Source organism: Hemicordylus capensis, chromosome 1 (genome assembly GCF_027244095.1).
Source record: "Hemicordylus capensis ecotype Gifberg chromosome 1, rHemCap1.1.pri, whole genome shotgun sequence".
Taxonomy (NCBI): domain Eukaryota; kingdom Metazoa; phylum Chordata; class Lepidosauria; order Squamata; family Cordylidae; genus Hemicordylus; species Hemicordylus capensis.
Genome location: NC_069657.1, coordinates 138,875,675 through 138,895,439, shown reverse-complemented (window position 1 = coordinate 138,895,439; position 19,765 = coordinate 138,875,675). Strand labels below are relative to the sequence as shown.

General features: G+C 44.2%; 1 protein-coding gene across 1 annotated transcript in view; it reads right to left on the bottom strand.

Annotated features, from left to right (window-relative positions):
• Positions 1-2,761: 2,761 nt before the first annotated feature.
• Positions 2,762-19,765, bottom strand: part of LOC128324944 (acyl-CoA (8-3)-desaturase-like) — a 41,925-nt gene continuing 24,921 nt past the window's right edge. Inside the window, exons 6-12 of the mRNA XM_053250210.1 lie at positions 18,963-19,020; positions 15,024-15,100; positions 13,382-13,479; positions 11,749-11,845; positions 9,681-9,760; positions 9,046-9,171; positions 2,762-2,843 (exon numbers count right to left, since the gene is read on the bottom strand). Of these exons, the coding sequence (XP_053106185.1) occupies positions 2,762-2,843; positions 9,046-9,171; positions 9,681-9,760; positions 11,749-11,845; positions 13,382-13,479; positions 15,024-15,100; positions 18,963-19,020 (618 nt within the window). The remainder of the gene's footprint in view (positions 2,844-9,045; positions 9,172-9,680; positions 9,761-11,748; positions 11,846-13,381; positions 13,480-15,023; positions 15,101-18,962; positions 19,021-19,765) is intronic.

Sequence of the window (19,765 nt, the reverse complement as noted above, 5' to 3'; positions counted from 1 at the left end):
GAGTACTCCTTCCCTTCCTCCCACTCCTGAGAATTTTCTATTTTTTGTTTCCAGTTATAGCTTCCCATCCTGTGTGTTTGAATGTGCAAAGTACCAACTAACAGTAGTAGAAGGTTTTAGATCTACTTTTTCACTAAGAAAGCTAGGAAAGTTGTACATCCCCTTCCCTGTAGGGAGGGTAGTCAATTTTTCCCCAGAATAAAAAGACAATCCCCAAACCCTCAGCCCAAAGGTTAGCCCACAAGACCTCAGTCTCATGGTCAGATTATAGGAAGGCATAGATTCCTTTGTCAAGAATGTCTTCTGCTTCCTCCTATGGACCACTCTCTCAGGAGTGTGTAGACTGCATTCAGAATAACTTCTTAGATTTAAATGCCTGGGTTGGAATGGATTTTAGTCTCTTTTCCCCCTGACAAAGGTATTGCTCTGGTATCCCTCATAATTCATGTGACTCTAGCCATACGGACCCCTACACAGTTGTTTAGTTCCAATACCTTCATTCCTTTCCCCATAGGTGGCCCCTGGCAACACAGAGAGTGTCATCTCCTTTAATCCCATCTCCCAGTATGCAACAGACCCCCTTCATTTCCATGTCTCTGCCCCGATATTTGCTCCATAGCCTTCCCATCCTAGCATGTTCCTGATTCTCACTGTTCTTTTTTTAACACCAGGTTCCTCTGTCTCTCCATTCTGCTTCCCTCTCCAGATCTCTGGATGGGCTCACCTTACTCTCTCTACCCAGACTTGTTTGTATTTGTTTACTCATTTTCTCACTCCCTTCTTTGGTTCCTCGGACCCAACTAAACTGCTCTTCCTCCTTGCTTTTCTCCATATCTATTTGACTCTGTCCTCCACTCGCCCTCCCCTCCAGTCCTTCAGACTGACCCTAATTGTTTTCTCTCCCTGAATTTGGTTGGCCTCTCTCTGCTTTCCCTCCACACTTCTAGTGATGTGCACGGTCCGGAGAAGTCCGGACCGGCACCGAAGGGGGGCCTTGTTTCTAGGGCGGGGAGGGCTTGCTTAGCCCTCCCACCTCCTTGCCCCCGCCAGCGCCCGTATTGAACAGTATAGGGGCGCTGGAAACCAGCCGCCCCCCCCCGCCGCCGCTGCTGCGGCGAAATAATCCCCAAGGTCAGCCAGCCCTCCCTCCCTCCCAGCTAGCTGCCCTTTCCGGCGGGAAAGGGCCGGGTAGACCGGGCCTCCGATCGCTGGGTAGACCGGGCCTCCGGCGATCGGAGGCCCGGTCTACTCAGCGATCGGAGGCCCGGTCTACCCGGCCCTTTCCCGGTGGGTAGACCGGGCCTCCGGAGAACGGCGTGCTTTGCGGTGCGCGCATGCGCGCGCGCGCAAGCCACCATTTTTCAGGAGGCCTTCCGAACGAGAGGAGCTCTGTGCCGGAGCTCCTCTCGTTTTTTATACAGTGTTCGAGCGGGTGGGTGGGAGGGCAGCTAGCTGGGAGGGAGGGAGGGCTGGCTGACCTTGGGGATTATTTCGCTGCGGTGGCGGCGGCGGGAGGGGGGGCGGCTGGTTTCCAGCGCCCCTATACTGTTCAATACGGGCGCTGGCGGGGGCAAGGAGGCGGGAGGGCTAAGCAAGCCCTCCCGCCCTTAAAGGCATACCCCCCACCCGGACCCGGACCAGGCAGGGCCGGACCGGTCCGGCAGTTCGGCCATTCTTTGGAATGGCCGCCGGACTGGTTCGGGCACACTGCTACACACTTCCTCTAGTCTGTCAGACCAACTCAAGTGGACTTTGCATCCCTGAATTTGTTCAGGTTTCTCTCAGCTTTTCTCGGTTTCTCTCCTGGGTCTCCTGATTGGTTCAATTAACTTAGGATCTACCTCAGTCCCTTTCTCTGCTATAACATCCTCCACCCTCTTCCCTTCCTTCCCTCACTTCTCAGTATAGTACACACAATTAAGTAGACATTATAACTTATAGTAGATGCTGCATCTTAGTGCCAAGACATGTGTCTATTTTGTGTGTTCTCTGTCTATAGGAATGCCCCGCATGTTCTATTTTACCAACACTTCACTCTGTATTCAATACAATATATTTTATTTGGATTGTGATTTTCTTGGAAAACAGCCTGCTTTATAACCATGCCTTGAGGGTCCCAGGAGAGACACAATAGCACCCCTTCGTAACAGCATTTTCCAACATGCAGAGTGAAGCCTGCAAGCTTCTAGTTGGAACCAAATCCAAAAATCCAGGAACCTTCCAATCTAACAACAATTATTTCCCACATTCTTGCCCATATCCCATACATAGAGATTGCTTTCCCCTAGGCCTTAGTATTCTTTTTCTCTGCCTGATTCATTCCTAAGACTTCAAATATCAGGCATCAGCAGATGATGCTCCACTGAAAGTGTGTGAAGCTGAAGGGGAAAATACTTCATATTGTAATTTGGGTTTCCCAATGCTCAACAAGGCCAACATACATTTTCGGGATTGGGGTTTGACGTTGAGACCAGTTTGTATAATTGTGGTAATTATGTTTGAATCATGATTACAACGTGGTATGGGGTTGATTTATTTCTGTTGATCTCCGATTTACTTTTTCTGCCTTACTTTGACTCTTGTTTCAAGTGTTGTAACTATGCTCTGTCTGCTTTTGATTTAATAAATAAAAATGGTTTAATTTTAAAAAAATGGGTTTCCCATACTCAAAGTCAGTGCCATCTTTTTCCCCAAATGAATCTTCTTCCTGTTGAACCTCTGTCACAGCAGCAGCAGCAGCAGCAGCAGCAGCATTAAAAACTTATCTGTCTTGAGCATCTGACTTTTTTTCTGATGTGTTTAGATAGGCTTCAAGCCAATGCTCCCCTGAATCCTTTAGAGAGCTGTAACAGGAAGAAGAGTCATATTAATCACAGGTGACAAACAATCTCTCTTGTCCTACTTCTGTTCACTCTCTACATACTTCCTCTTGGCCATTCTCTCTCTCTCTCTCTCTCTCTCTCTCTCTCACAATAACTCTGTATCTAAAGATATCCAGCTTTCTTTCTGTTCCTTACTTCTCTCTTCTGTTCTTACTAATATTTCCAATGGTCTCACAGCTGTGTCTAGGTGGATGTCAGTACATTATCTCAAATTTAATAAGCAAAAGAGAGAATTGTGTTTTTCCCTACGCCTGCACACTTCCCCTCTTTCAGTTGGCATGCAACATCCCCTTTCAGTCTTCTCAACAAGTTAAGAGACTGGCCACTCTTTGATGCTTCTTTGTTCTTCTTAGGTTTCTGTTCTATCAATTTACATCTCTCCCCAATATTTCCAAAATGCATCCTTTTTCTATTGACTCTAGGCAAACTCTTATTCAGATCCTCATTATGTCTCATGTTGACAACTATAATGTGATGCTGCTGTAGAGCAAGGTAGAGCCAATACAAAATCTGAAGTCTTGAAACTGGAGGGGATCTCATGTCACAAACTTGATGCATCCATTAGGTGACTATCTAAACCACCAAATCAAATTCCTGCCAAGTACTGGCCAACATCTAGACTATGACTGTGCTTGTGCAATGAACAAAGTTGAGCTAGTGCAAGAAAGTCACATATCTGTGCAAAGGTGCAGGGATGTGCATAGTTGCACTGTTGTGCAAAAGTTCTTTTCTTTTCTTTTAAATTTAATTTATTTAAGGCTATTTACATACCACTGCTCATCCAAAAGTGCTATAGCAGCAGTAGTTCACAAATCAAAACAAATTAAAAATATCCATAAAGTAATACAAAGCAATAAAATTAAAACCAAACAATGAAGCAGGGCAGCACAACAGGGCATAGTAGCCAGTCAAGACTTCGACTAACAATTTTCAAGACTTTCTGAAGATTTTAAGCATTTTCAAAAAGATAACAAGGAGGAGATGATATGGATCTCATTTGGAAAAGAGTTCCAGAACTCAGGCTGCTACCAAAAAGATCCTACTCCCAATGGAAGATAATCTAGCCTACACATGAGATGAAATTCAGAACCATAGGCGTAACTATGGGGGGGGGCACGTGCCCCGGGCGCCACTTGGCAGGGGGCGCCAAAAAGTCCCCCTGCCGATTTGCTGGGGATTTTTTTTTTTTTTTTTGCAGAGCAGTCCCCCTCCCCCGGTCCCAGCACCCCCCCCCCATTGGCATTGCTCATCCAGCACTGGGCGCCGCGGCATCTTCGTAGTCCATGTCTCTGACTTTCACTCCCCGGTGCGCCCCGCCGCCCCGCCACCAGTCGCGCATGCGTCGAGAGGAGGACACACACCAGAGCAAACTTCCTGAACAACTCCCTCTTCTGAACAACTTCCTGAACGCCCGAACCAGTTCCCCTTTTTGCTCATTCAAGTCCTTCCTCCCCTATAATCTAACCACCTTTTAACTGAAAAAGCTCAGGGAGGGGGAGATGGGGGGGGATGTGGAACCTTGGGTTCCACATCCCCCCATCTCTCCCTTCCTGGACTTTTTCACTATGTAATGCAAGCTAATTTAATTATAAGTCATCATCAAAATGGATTAGCTGTTTCAGCCCATCAGGAAAGTCTAAACCTCCACCGATTTAATTAACCAGACTGAAAATCAGATGAACAGAGAATGTTTTAATGAAAGGTGGTATATAAATTTAACAATAAGTAAGACTATCATTAGGAGCAATTAGCGATTACTTAAACATTGGTGCTGCCAAGCAATTTGTAAATAAAACTTGAAGCCCTTTGAAAATAAGCTGGAATTAATTGTAGGTTGGGCAGGGGGTGAAAGTATATACTTCTAAACATTTATTGTTAAATTTATATACCACCTTTCATTAAAAACAACCCCAAAGTGGTTTGGTTTTAGTCATGGATTTTATTTTTAATTGCTCTTTTTGTCAATGTGATGAAGATTAGTTAAATCTGAGTGGTCTTAGGCAACCAATGTTGCATCTGAAATGCCATTTCATTTTTTATTGTCATAAATACTCTCCAACCAATTTAAATAGCAAAGGTGTATATTATCGCTTTATTCAATTGCAGGGAATCTCAAAAAAGCAGGATTTGCAACTAAGGCAGTGCATATCTTCTCTAAAATGGCCCTTTTATAGTTTTTCTAACTTTGAAATCGTAACATAAAACAAAGCATAAATACATAAATGCTTCCCCCTCCATTTGAAACCTTTTCTGGTGAAAATAGCGCGCGGTTTTGGAAAAGGGGAGTCTTTCTTTAACAGCGGGAGAATAAGGAGTCTTTAGCACTATCACCCTAGTCCCTCGAATTACTTTGGAGTCCTTGGTTTTCGTTTTATTAAAATACAGTCACTCACAAGGGAAAGTCAGGAACAGAACCAGGGTGTGAGGGAGGGGCATCATAATCATAATAATCATCATTGCATCATAATTCTGATGTTTGAGATACAAGCCAACTTCACAGGGTTGTTGTGAGGAAAAACCTAAGTATGTAGTGCATTTTGAAATTTTTGGTAATTTTTGTAATTTTTTAAATTTTTAAAATAAAAGTTTTCTGAAACATGTGTGTCAGTCAGATGTATGTTGGGGGCGGCGGCGGGGGGGGACACGGTGGGGGGGACACGGCGGGGGGGCGCAATTTCAGTGCTTGCCCCAGGCGCCGTTTTCCCTAGTTACGCCTCTGTTCAGAACCGGTCCTGTTAGAAGATCTTAACAACCTGGGAGTACATATCTATGGTTGTTATTCTTGTTTGTTTGCTTGTTTGTTTGTTTGTTTAAAATATTTCTATACTGCCCAAAATTTGCATCTCTGGGCGGTGTACAATGAAAGTAATTAAAAACATCAAATCAATTAACAATTAAAATGTGTCTTCAGTGCCTTTTTAAAAATTGCCAAAGATCAGGAGGCTCTTCTTTCAACAGGGAGCGCGTTCCAAAGTCCAGGAGCAGCAGTGGAGAGGGCCCATTCCCGAGTAGCTGCCTGATGACTTGGCAGCACCCGCAGACAAACCTCTCCAGATGATCTTAACAGGTGGTGGGGTTCATGGCGAAGAAGACATTCTCTTAAATACCCAGGGCCTAAGCTGTTTAGGGCTTTATAGGTAATGACCAGCAGCTTGTATTTTGCCTGGAAACGTACTGGCAGCCAGTGTAGTTCTTTCAACACAGGAGTGATATGGTCTCTCCGAGATGCCCAGAGACCAACCTGGTCATCGCATTCTGGAACAACTGCAGTTTCCGGACTACATACAAAGGCAGCCCCACATAGAGTGTGTTGCAGTAATCCAGCCTAGGGGTTACCAGCATACGTATTACTGTCTTGAGGTCATTCATCTCAAGAAACAGACGCAGCTGACATATCAGCCAAAGCTGATAAAAAGCACCTCTGGCCACCACCTCAGCCTGAGACACCAGGGAGAGGTTCAGATCCAGAAGTACCCCCAGACTGCGTCCCTGTTCCTTTTGGGGGAGCATGACAACATCCAGAACCGGCTGATCAAAATAATCTCCTGAGTTCCGACCCTGCACAATAAGTACCTTCCTTGAATTATTCTAAGAATAATCCAAGCAAGTTGCCCCAAATTTCTGACCATTAATCTGGACTTTTGAGGGCCCATTTTTCATGTGCTACTAACTCAAGCAGGTTGTGCACTCATTCCTCAATCCTAGGAGGAGTGGGAGATTTCCATTGCTGCAGTATTAATCTCTTAGCTACCAGGAAGCCTCTCCATAGCCATTGTTTAGAACTTGATTTTAGACTCCAGTCAGCTGGGATATACCCCAGAACTGTGTTCAGGTCCTTCAGTGCAAGAGATGAATCCATCACTAAATTAATATGCATAATAACCTCGCTTTAGAAGCCATGCACTGTGGAACCATCCCAGAACATATGCATTAAGTTGGAGTAAGGATTATCGCATCTCCAGCAGTTATTATTTGAGGCCAATTTTAATCGTTTAAGATGTAGGCCAATAGGCCCTGAAATGAATTTTCTGTTGGATGAGGCATAATTTAAGATTCACTGAGATGCATTTAATTCTACCCAAAATATCTTGCCATTGTGCTGGTGAGAATTTATGTGTGAGTTCCAGGTTCCATTTGTCCCTAAGTATATCCAAGCCAAAGCCACCTAATGGTGCAGTGGGGAAATGACTTGATTAGCAAGCTAGAGGTTGCCGGTTCATATCCCCACTGGTATGTTTCCCAGACCATGGAAAACACCTATATCGGGCAGCAGCAATATAGGAAGAATATAGGCATCATCTCATACTGCACGGGAAATGGCAATGGAAAACCCCTCCTAAATTTTGCCAAAAACAACCGCAGGGCTCTGCGGTTGCCAGGAGTCGACACCGACTCAACGGCACACTTTACCTTTACTTTTATATCCAAGCCAGAGTCCATGTCTTAATGCACAAAGGCATATAGGTATTTATTTAGTTTTGGGAGAGAAGAAAATTTAATTCAGAGTTGCCGGAGGGTGTCTGGTCCGATTTGAACAGATATTGTATGTTTCAATTACATATTCTGCCAGGCACATGACACAGGTAAGTGGAACTCCTCTTGCAGGGTTGCAAAGGATTTGTAATTACCATCTTCATTTGTCAGCTGTGATAGCTGACTGATTCTTTTTTCTACCCACTGTTCCATAAAATTGGCTGTTTACCTATCAATATGTATGGATTTCCCCACAGTATCATGTCCATGTGGACATAGGAGTCAAAGTTCAGGTGTCTTGCCAGTTCCTTCCAGACATGTTGAGCTGCTTGTATTGTAGGGGATGGGTAATGGGGATGTTTAAGGTAACTGGAGCCCAGTGCTTCCCAGCCTTCTAAGAGTTTCAGTTCTGCTAGCTCCACTGGTGTCCGTTCTGGCCTTTCCCCTTCTGCGCTGGCTCGCCAATGTTTAGTTTGTGCAATTGAAAAACATTTATGATAAAATCTGAGGTTCACCAGATTGAAGTCCAGATGAAGCCCCCATGTATTTGCAGCTAGTGGGAGTTTAGTGTAAGCAATACAAGGCCTTCTCTTTCCCTAGAGAAACTTCCTCACAGCTCTCTTGATTTCTCTGAAGTATCTTTAAGGAATAAGCAGGGGAAGTCCTCTTAAAGTATAAATATATCTGGGCACAACATTCCTCTTTATAACATTTATCTTGCCCCACAAACTCAGGGGGAGATCAGCCCGATCTATCTTAATCTGTGTAAGTAAGTATCTTATCTAAATTAGTCTTGGCTCTCAGATTAGGTTCTTTAGACATCAGAATTCCTAGGTATTTGAGGGAGTATGTTTTTCATGTAATGGGCCAGGGCATTTCCCTGCTAGAGAGAGGTAATTTCCCTAAGGACATAGCCTCAGATTTGCACCAGTTAATGTTGTATCCAGATAGTCCCCAAATTGGTGTAGTAATTTCATTAGCAACAGATTCCTGTGGTTTTGTAAGAAACAGAGGGCTTTTCTTACAAAAAGGTGCAAATGCAATTGTAAGTTCTTGTCCATCCACTTCAATCCCCTTCATACCTCCATCTTGCCTCACTGCACAGGCCAAGGGCTTGAGGGCCATGTAAAAAAGCAATGGAGATAAGGGGCCGCTGCCCTGTCTTATCCCACACTTTAGAGAAATGGGTCCTTTACAAACATGAAAGGGAGAGATTTCATAGCAGAAGGTACACCAACTTATTGTACAAGCACAAACATATTTGCAAAATGGAACACAAGTTTCTAACTTAGTCATCTGTTAGGTCCTTGAGCTAGCACATCATGATTGTGTAAGCACAGCTTTGTCTAGATGTTGGCCACTGTCTTGTTACAACAGCCTTGAAAGAGTTTCAAGTTTATCCTTCAGTTCAGAGTATCTGTCACAAACTTGAAAGGCAGATATGATTATGTATCATCCCTGTCTGTCTAGGTGTTCAACACCAAAAGGACCAAAACTGTTATTTGGTATATTTCCACATCCCACTTTCCGTTATTCTCTCTCCCTGCTTTACACAAACACCACCACCACCACCTCTACAGCCCCCTCCTCCTCTCCATCCTCTTTCCCCCCCACCACCACCTCCTCCTCCACTTCCCACTAAAGACATTTGTTTCTTCCTTACCTCTGTTTCTTGTCAATGGATACTTACCATAAAATGTCTGCAAAGGCTGTGAGCAGAGGCTTGCACTGGTAATTAAGGCCATGCTTGGCACAGAGGGATTTCACCAGGGGGGCTACCTTCCAGTAGTTGTGTCGAGGCATCGTTGGGAAAAGGCTGTGGGAGGAGAAAGCAGAGGGCCCAAGAAATGTTTGCTGTTATGTCACTGCATTCCGCATTCTCTTGCCCCTGCTTCACTCACTGCTGCTCACAGGGAGTGAGCAAATATTAAGTGCGCTGAACAGATGAGGCTGTCTCATATTGATGAATGAGCCAGACCACCAGTCCACCTATTCTAGTAAGGCCTACTTTCAGTGGCAGAGTTCTCCAGGGTCTCAGCCAGAGATATCTCCCCTCACTGGCTACATGCTCCTTTAACTGGAGGAATGCCTAAAATTTAACCAGAGACTTTGTGCTCTTTCACTGTGCAATTTTCAAGTCTTTTTTTTTTTTAAACCAGGTATTCCCAAGGAGACACATGAGGGGAGGACAAGGGTTAGCAGCAGCCTAAGTTGTAGTGAGGTCCTTAGATTGCCTCCAGAGCAGGAGATTTATGTGCATGAAGACCTCTCCCACACTTCTACCCGTGCGGACCATCCCCACTTTCTTTCCTCTACTGTACTCACTGATGTTCAATCTGAAAATTCAGGTGTCCAGTAAACCAGTCATTGAACAGAGATGGTTCGACATTACATGTTGCTGTCATCTAAGGGAGAAAGAGAGAAATGCAGCTGGAACAACTGTTCAGCAGAGTGGTTCATTTCCAAGCTCCAACATTCCCTGCCTCTTTCCTTCTGTCCTTCCTCCCTTCTACCCTCCCACAGCATTGTAAGACTCCTTCACTGGGGAGAGCTCCAAGGGATCATCACTCTTTGAAAGGTACATAGTGCCCATCCCGGGAGCTTAACCATGTCCAGTTTCAATGTAAGGACTCCCTAATCCAGTGATCTTCACTGTTTTTCAAGTTGGGGCTACTTTGGCAATAAACCTTCAATGAGAGAGCCATTTCCCACTGTGCTGTTCTCTGCATAGTACTGCTTTTTCTCTCACTCAGTGCTGAGAGGCTCTATAAGAGAGATAAATAGTCCTCTCTTACAGGGGCATTGGTTGGTTGGTTGGATTGGATTGGATTGGATTGGATTGGATTGGATTGGATTGGATTGATTGCCATCAAGTTGACTCTTAGCGACCACATAGATAGATTCTTTCCAGGGTGATCTGTCTTCAACTTGGCCTTTAAGGTCTCTCAGTGGTGCATTCATTGCTGTCGTAATCGAGTCCATCCACCTTGCTGCTGGTCATCCTCTTCTCTTTCCTTCAACTTTTCCCAGCATTATGGACTTCTCAAGGGAACTAGGTCTTCACCAAATGTGTCCAAAGTACAATAGTTTGAGCCTGGTAATTTGTGCCTTGAGTGAAAATTCTGGATTGATTTGTTCTATGGTCCATCTATTTGTTTTCCTGGCTGTCCATGGAATCCTCAAAAGTATTCTCCAGCACCAAAGTTCAAAAGCATCAATACTTTTCTATCTTGCTTCTTCAAAGTCCAACTTTTGCATCCATAGAGTAGATGCAAAAGTTGGACTTTGAAGAAGCAAGGGGCATAGACTTCTCAATTTCCTGGGGGTCCTTAAGAGCTCTATAGGGAAAGCTGAGAAGCTGAGTGCTACACTTTCCAGCACTAGGTGCATACCTTCCAGGATGATGCAGGGGCTCAAGGGGGCTCAGTTTCTCTTAAAGGAGCACCCCACCAGAGCTGGGCCAAGCTCAGCACTGCACAATTTTATTTTTGTTTGCTTTTTAAATTTTTTATTGGTTTTTACAATATCTTAACAATCCTGTTACATCTAATTATGTAAATATTGACTTCCCACTCACCAATCTGCGTGATTCATTAACTATACAAGTCAATCATTGTTATAGTAATTAAAAACATATATCTTACACATTGCAAACTTGATTTTACTCTACCCAACATGCTATTATTACTAAATTTCAAACCCTGCTGAAAGGTCCATATTAGAAAAATAGTTCTTTAAGTATAGCAAGAATGGTTTCCAATCTTCTTTAAAACATTCCAAGTTTTCATCCCTTATCAGTACTGTAAGTTTTGCCATCTCAGCATATTCCAAAATTTTTATCAACCAATCTTCTTTATTACAATTAGTGCAGTGGCCATCTCATGATGCCAGAGGGACTGTGCAGAGTATTCAGCTTTGACCAAAGCTGAATCACACTGACCCAATAAAGATAAGTCAGGGGGAGGCACTCCAAGTTGATAGGGGTAACCACTGGCCCCTGGCCTTACTGTGAAGAACACTGCCCTAATCAGTGTTAGTACAAGATCGCAAACACTGTAATGAAGGAGAGATTCCCACAGATAGTCCTAGCCTTTTATGAACTGGGGTTCATGATACCTTTTTTACTCAGGTAAACATAACCATGTATACCCAGGTATAAAATACACATGACCCAGTCTGGTTAGAAGAGCTTGCACTTGGCACATACATCTCTTATTTAAAAAAATCTGAAGTGATGCACTGATCTTTCATACATGAGAGGGTGTGCATGTATTATACTCAGGTACAGATACTGAGTATGATTATACTCAGGTACACATACCTAAGTAAACACGAGACTCAGTCTTCTGACTGATGCATAGGCTGCCCCAGTTTGATGTTAAAGAGATGGTACCTGAGCAGAAACCCAGTCCAAATTCTTATCGTAGTCGATATTCATTGGGATGTGGTTCATTTGTGTGACCCACATGAACCAACAAGCTTGCAGGAACCTGTGGAGATAAAAAACTGGCTTGTACAGATGTAGTACACTGACGGTTGAGCTGTACCACTTCATAATGCAAATAGAGGCTTCACTTGATTGAATGCTCTGAATGCATACAAAGCAAAAATCCTATCAGCAAAGAAAACTAGCATGGCAGTGAGGAGGCTAAGCTAGAACACTTTCCCCTGACATCTAGTATTTTACATAGGTGGGATTTGTTATACAGAGAAGCAGACAGCCCGGTAGGGCTGTGCATTTGTTTCATAACAAATGCAAAGGTGAAAAGAATGTGGTGTATTTGTTTCATTCTTTACTAGTAGAGAAACAAATACCAGAGTTCTAAAAGAGTTCTGAATGTCACAGGGGCATAACTATAATTGAGCAGATGGGTTCAAAGAACCAGGGGGCCCCATCTCCTGAGGGCCCTCCAGCTCCACCCCTCACTATTTTTCTCATTATCCTGTTCACTCCAAGGGGCTGTCAGGGAGAGGGGCGAATAGAGGCCTCCTCTCCCCAAGCTACGCCTCCTGGAATGTCATATATTTAACCAATTGGTTTTCTGGAACTCATTCAGAGCTATTAAAGCTTTTTTTTTTTAAAAATCCACCGGTAGGGATATTCACGAACCACGGTTCGAACTGTAGTTCTAGCACTTTTAGGGAAATTAGACCTGGAACTTTAAGAAAAAAGGTAAGGGCAGCTCCTTACCTGCTCTCCGCATCCCATGCAGCTTCCTGCTGGGGTGGTGCATATCCCAATAACCCCCCATGCGGCATCAGGACACACATGGCATCTGCGGGTGCCATTTGCAAGGTCTGCATGGTGTTGCTGACCACGCAGATGCTGCCCACGCATGCCCTGATGCTACGTGCATGCTGATGCCATGCCGGGGGTTATTGGGATGCATGCCACCCCAGAAGACAGCTGCATGGGGTGCAGAGAAGTGGTAAGGAGCTGCCCTCCTTTTTCTTAAAGTTCCAGGTCCAATTTCCCTAAAAGTGCTAGAAATGCAGTTTGTATACATCCCTAACCACTAGCGTCATGTCCCCAGGAGCAGAGCTCCCACAACCAGGAGGCAAGGTGGAAGACTCAAGGGACAAAAGAGATTGGGAAACTCCTACATCCCAGATAATCCTACTTTGCTGGAATCCCCTGCACCAGGATAACCCTGCTGATTCAACTTTCTCTCCAGCTCTGTCCTACTCCTCTTCTGATGAGGATCCAGCAATTGAATCAGAGGTTTCCAAAAGTCACAGAGAGTTCCTCCAGGGAAAGACCGGGGCCAACCATTCTGATTAGCCAACAACCTACATAATTTTTAAGGACCTTTATTGGGACAACCTATATGCCTACTCTGATGGTTGGATCATCAAACATCCTGACCCCCCCCCCCCTTAGAGCTGTCCAAGGTAGTGGCATCCTTGCCTGACTCCTGTTTTCCCTTAGTGCTGTCTGAGGTCTGGAGGATCCCTTCCTGAGAATCTATACATCTATGGGTTTCAAACACAGCTGCCAGAAGGGCATTATTCCCAATGAACATTACCTGCCCAGCCAGTAGTACGCCATGAAACTCTTAAATCCCATTACAGGAATATACATGAAGCAGATACGGGCATTGTAGAGCAGAACCATAACTAATTCCTGCCAAAGGAAGTAGATGGGGTGGGGAAAATAGTTAATAAAAAAAAAAAGCTCTTGCACCATTTCAGCCCACCCTTTATCAACCACAAGGAAGCTTACAGATTTTTATTGAGAGCCAGCATGGTGTTGTACTGGAGTATGGTTAATAGAGCAGGTCTATGTTCCCAACTCAAAGTACCAAAGTAGACAATTCAGAAAGAAGACAGGACCAAAGTACACAATCCACAGATTGTGTTATGGGGCATGTGGGCTTCTTTCTAAAAATATAAATAACAGCATGCAGAGCCCTGATTTGGATTAGGACTGCAGCAAGGGGGCTTGAACCATTTGCCAGCTGTAGTCCAGATGTTGGACTTCCTCCCCTCTGCCTGCTGTGCATGCTACTTGCCCCAGAAGAAAAAACCCCATGACAGTGACCTGTGTGTGTATCTATGTCTATGAGTGAGTGAAAGAGAAAATAAGCACCTAGCCTAGCCTAGCCTAGCCTGTTCTATAGCCTATGCATGTTTACTTGGAAGTAAGTTCCACTCGTTTCAGCGGGACTTAAATCCAGATAAATCTGCATAGAATTACAGTCTGAAAGAGTGTTATGTTGGTCACATTTGGTATATGACTGAAAAAGTGTTAGTGCATCTTTCTAGGTGAGAGATGTGCAATGGGCAAAAAGAAAAGAAAAGAAAAGAAAAATATATTCTAACTGGGTTCGAAACAGGAGGGGGAGGTTCGATTTTGGTTTTGCTCGGACCCCCCTCCCCCGGTTTGGTTCGAATTCAAACTGGTTTGAACCTCCCAAAGTGGGTGTAAAGGTAGTTGGCACCTATGGGTGCCTACCACCCAACCCCCAAAGCAATCAGACACTCGCACGATTAAAAATATTTCAAAAATTCATAAAAAATCATAGGAGTGTGAGTAAATGTTTTCTGGAGTGCTTAATTCCTTAATACACTGCATATATGTGTTTTATACATAATCTATAGCCTCTAACTGGCCTCAGCTCTTGGAATTATGCACTTTAATTTTCACATTCTGCTTGTGATGACATACAGGTAGTTGGAGCATTTATTGTACTTGATTGATCTGTGTCAGTCTAGTAGCACAACTAGATATATTGCTTGGTGGCCAGGAGTTCCTGAAGTATGTGCAATGCATGTACTCATCAGATGAAGAGTGTCCCAACACTTAACACTGGCCTGTGCTCCTGAGTGAACAACCACCAGGTTCTAACCCTTGCCTCCCCCCCACAGTCTTTGCCCCAAGGTACTGCTTAGGTACCAGAACATTGTCTTTCAAAGGACTGGCAACTGTACCTGCCAGCATTTAGGCAAAGAGGAGCAGAGAACTCACACCAGGGTGTGTATGTTAAGGAGCTATTGCTTCTGACTTGGCTTCTGTAGATCAAAAGACAGAGCCAATGTTACTGGCTATTGATCCATTGCTCAGATCAAAATATGGCCTCTTAAAAATCAGCTGCTAGCCAAAGTCACTCAGTCACATTTAGCAACAATCTGTTTGTGTGGGAGCTGAGTAATATTGAGACCACTTACCAACCACTTTTTCCTTGTGTAAGTGAAGTAGAATATAACCGTCAGAAACAAAGGAACAATCATACCTGGAGCAACAACTAGAAGGAGAAATAAGAACAAGAAGGATGCTTTCATTACAGAGGAGAGGTACTGTGCTATAGTTGGATATTATGTTGCATGTGTGTTGTGTGCAGGCATCTGTAGATGTACAGTTTTTTATGTGAATGACCATAAATGTCTTTCAAGGTGAACCTCAAATGCAAGGTATAGATAGGAAGTGTGCTACAGCATGTGCATTTAATATAACTCTATGTGTCTACAAATCTATACAAGCATATACCAATTGCCCATGTATTGAACACAGCATGTGAAGAAGACTAGACTGGACTAGACTACAAATCAGGATGTCTCTCATTCAAATCTCTCTCTGTCATGAATTTGGTCTGTGGTCCCATCCTCAATATAGCAATAAAAATGCTGACCTAACCTGCAAGGGTTGCCAGGGCAAAAGTGCTTGCTGTATGGGTACATGAGCTGCGTGGCCCAGGACCACCCAGGACCATGCCAGATCGTCTGGCGGGGCAGGGAGAGAGGTGCTATTTTGCCTTCCCCCCTCCCACCCTCTCTGGCCCTTTCGAAGGTCATGTGAATGACCTCATGTTCAGATATCTCAAGGTGGTGAGCTATTTTGGCCTGCAGGTGCAAACATTCATTTTGAGTATATGTATGTTGCTGTGGCCTCTAGCTATTAGGTTCTCCAGTACTTTAAAAACTGCAAAACCTGTTTGGCGGTGGGCAAATGAAAGTGCATGGCAGAGGAAATGATCGCTTCTCCAGACAGCTGTCAAGCAACTGAAAACATATCACCCATACGCAGCCTTTGTCCTGAACCCTGTTATCCACTTATCCTGGGACAGGGATGGTGGTCTCTCAACCCTAAGAATACATTTAGAATCAATAAGTGGGGGGGCATCTTGTTCAACCCCCTGCTAAGTGAAGGAAATCCAGAACTATAGAATGGTGGTCCAGCCTCTGCTTGAACATCGTCAGCAAGTGAGAGCCCACCGTCTCTATTAGGTAATTGGCTCCATGATTGAATTGCTCCTAATGTTAAAAACTTCCTCCTATTCGTCACTCAAACTCTTCCCTTTAACTTAAGCCCTTTAGCTCTAATTCTTTGCCCTCTTCTGTGTGAATAGCCCTACAGGTATTTGAAAAGTGCTAACATGTCTTCCCTTTTCATACTTCTCTTCTTCAGGGCAGACATACGCAATACCTTGAACCTTTCCCCATCAGGTTTTGGGCTTGTTTTCAAGATCCCTGACCATTTTTATTGCCCTCCTTCAATCCATTTTAATTTGCCTAAAAGTGAAGTGTGCCATCGAGTCGGTGTCGACTCCTGGTGACCACAGAGCCCTGTGGTTGTCTTTGGTAGAATACAGGAGGGGTTTACCATTAACATCTCCCGTGCAGTATGCAGAGGCGTATCTAGGGAAAATAGTGCCTAGGGCAAGCACTGAAATTGCGCCCCCTGTCCAAACATCTGACACCCATCTGATTCTCTGTACATAGTGCCAAACTGAATATGTGTACAGTGACTTATATTATATTAATTAAAAAAAAAATTAAAAAAAAATTACCTGTAGCCCCTTCGGGGGGCTTCCTAAAGGCTGTGGGGGGGGTCTGAAAAGGTTTCCCCTCCCCTCTCTGGCCTCTAGGGCCTCGTAAGGACCATTTCAGCATGTGTGGTGGCCATTTTTAAAAAAACAATATTTTTTTTAAATGGCCACTGAAAACAAAATGGCAACTGTGCATGCTCAAATGGCCTCTGTGAGGCCTGGCATGGCCTAGCGCCTCACAGAGGCCATTTGAGCATGCACGGTGGCCATTTTGTTTTCAGCAGCCATTTTAATTTTTTTTTTAATTTTAGAAAAATTGCGTCCCCCTTCAAGTGGCGCCCGGGGCACGTGCCCTGCCTGCCCTACCCCTAGATACACCCCTGGCAGTATGAGATGATGTCTTTCAGCATCTTCCTATATCACTGCTACCCATTGTATTATTTATTTATTTGAAATATTTCTATGCCGCCCAAAACTAGCATCTCTGGGCAGTTTACAATTAAAATCATTTAAAACATCAAATCAATTAACCATTAAAACAATTAAAAACATTTAAAACATTTAAAACCCAGTATTAATTTTTTTTAAACTATAAATCTAATTAAAAGCCTGGGTGAATAAATGTCTCTTCAGTGCCTTTTTGAAAGTTGCCAGAGATGCAGAGGCTCTTATTTCAACAGGGAGTGCATTCCAAAGTCCAGGGGCAGCAATGGAGAAGGTCCGTTCCCGAGTAGACGCCAGATGAGTTGGCGGCAACTGCAGATGAACCTCTCCCGATGATCTTAACAGGCAGTGGGACTCATGGCAAAGAAGAATTTCTCTTAAATACCCAGGGCCTAAGCTCTTTAGGGCTTTATAGGTTATAATCAAGACTTCGTATTTTGCCCTCTCCCCCAGAGACCAACCTGGCTACTGCATTCTGGACAAACTGCAATTTCCGGACTAAATAAAAAAGGTGGCCCCATATAGATCAAATTGCAGTAATCAAGCCTAGGGGTTAGCAGCATATGTACCACCATTTTGAGGTTTCCCATATAGATGTTTCCCATAGTCTGGGAAACATGCCAGTTGGGATTTGAACCGTCAATCTATGGCTTGCTAGTCAAGTCATTTCTCTGAATCCTTATTAAAAGTGTTTCTCCTTTTCAGAGAAGTGTGTTTCCATTCTCTATAGCAGTTTTGCACATGAAAAGAAGTAATGATGTGATTCCTGGTGGGCTTGGAGGTTATACAACAGTGAGGGCATTGCCCCCTCATGTAGTCTGTGATTCCCTACATAGTCTAAGTGGAGAAGTGCAAAGAAATCATAGAACTTTCAGGGGCTAGACTCTTATTCAGGTATTCAAGCAATAGCCTCAGTGTCCGTAGAAGTGCATCTCCAAGACCCGCAGCTGTGCTGACATGCTTTAATAGAGCTAACTCTAACAGTCCCAGGCTGTTCTTCAGGAGGCCGGTGGAGGTTTGGAGGAGCCACCACCAATGTGCCACCTCCACTGCCACAGCCACCATCCCTGCCACCTGCATAAAGAGGTAAGTACCCTTTCTCTCACCGCCTACATTAATATAGGGAATGCCCCTATACTTATAAAAAGAAATCCCTGCTGGGTTACCCTTTACAAGTATATCCCCTGAACCGGCCCATGAACCAGTTCGGGCCTGTTCAGTAGCTGAACCAGACCAGACCCTGTTTGGCTGGCCCTGGAACCAGACTGGGCCAGGTCGGTTCGCATTTGGGCCAAATTTGAAACAAACTGGCCAAACTGGTTCTGTGTACAACCCTAGCACTGAACCCCATCCCACGCTCACCATAAGGACAGCATTTATCTGAAGAGAAAACACCATGTTCAGGTAGAGTGTAGGTGGGGTTTCAACATGTGGGATGGAGATTAAGGTGGTCTTGTGGTAGTGAGCATGGACTGTCTAATTTGCTAAGAAGGGCTCACTTTAGTTTGCATTTGCATGGGTGACTACATGTGAGCACTGTCTTCTCCGTGGCTCAGTGGTGGAGCATCTGCTTACCTGCAGAAGGTCCCAGGTTCAGCCCCTGGCATCTCCAGGAAGGACTGGGAGAGACTCCTGCCTGAAACCTTGGAGAGCCACTGCCAGTCAGTGTAGACAGTATTGAGCTAGATGGACCAATGGCCTGACTCAGTAGCTTCCAATGTCCCTATGGCTTACAGATATGCTCTTTTGGACATTGAACCAGGATACAGCATCCACGAGTCTTGAACATAGGAATAGGGCATGGATGTACAGAATGTCACAAAGAACCATTTAGAAATGTCTAACTGAGGTTCATAGTTGGAATACTTGGTTTCTAGAAGATGGTAGAGCAACTCACAGCTGAAGTATTTGTGCTGGTAATTGTAAGGCAAGTATTTCTTCTTCTTCTTTCCGAGCTATAAAAGGAGAATGCAACAGGTAAGCCAAGTAGTACAGAAGCTGATGCGAACAGGTGGGTGGACCCCTTTTTAGAACCAGGGCCTGCTCTGAGACCCCCCAAAAGCCAAAAGAGCTAGATTGAGGCCTGTGTCTGGATTACCATTCTGGCAGGAACTTAAAGCATGACTTTGATTTTTTTTTTTTAAGCCAATCCAGTGAACTGAAATGCTTATTCTTGAGGTCTGAGAAAGGAGGGGAATTTTCCCTCATTCTCTTAGCCTTGAAGCTGTTTGCTGCCTTGCCAAGAGCCTTGGGCTGTTTGTTGCTTTGCTAAAAACCAGTCATGAGAACTAGTTTGACATGTCAAGCTTAATCTTATCTAGCTGATTTAGGAAATTATAAGAAACCACATATAAGATAATAACACCTACGCTGTGCTATGGGGGCTAACACATTCATATAACACTGAAACCCCTTCTTGCTTATGCAACATTTTCTGTCCTTCTAACATATTTTTCTGGGCTGAAGAACATCAACAAAGATCTGAAATGGCTACAAGCCAGGGCCAGCTGGACATTAAAAAAAGTGTCTTTATCTTGAATTTAATCAGACAAAGAGCCAGGCCAGGCTCCTGATTGACTCCTCCTTGAAGGGTGAGAGAGGAATTCTGGGAGCTGGGCCAGAGTTTGTTTATCAAAGAGAAGACATTCTGAGGTGATTGTTTTGACTTTGGGGGTTGGCAAAAAGGTATAAAAAGCTGCA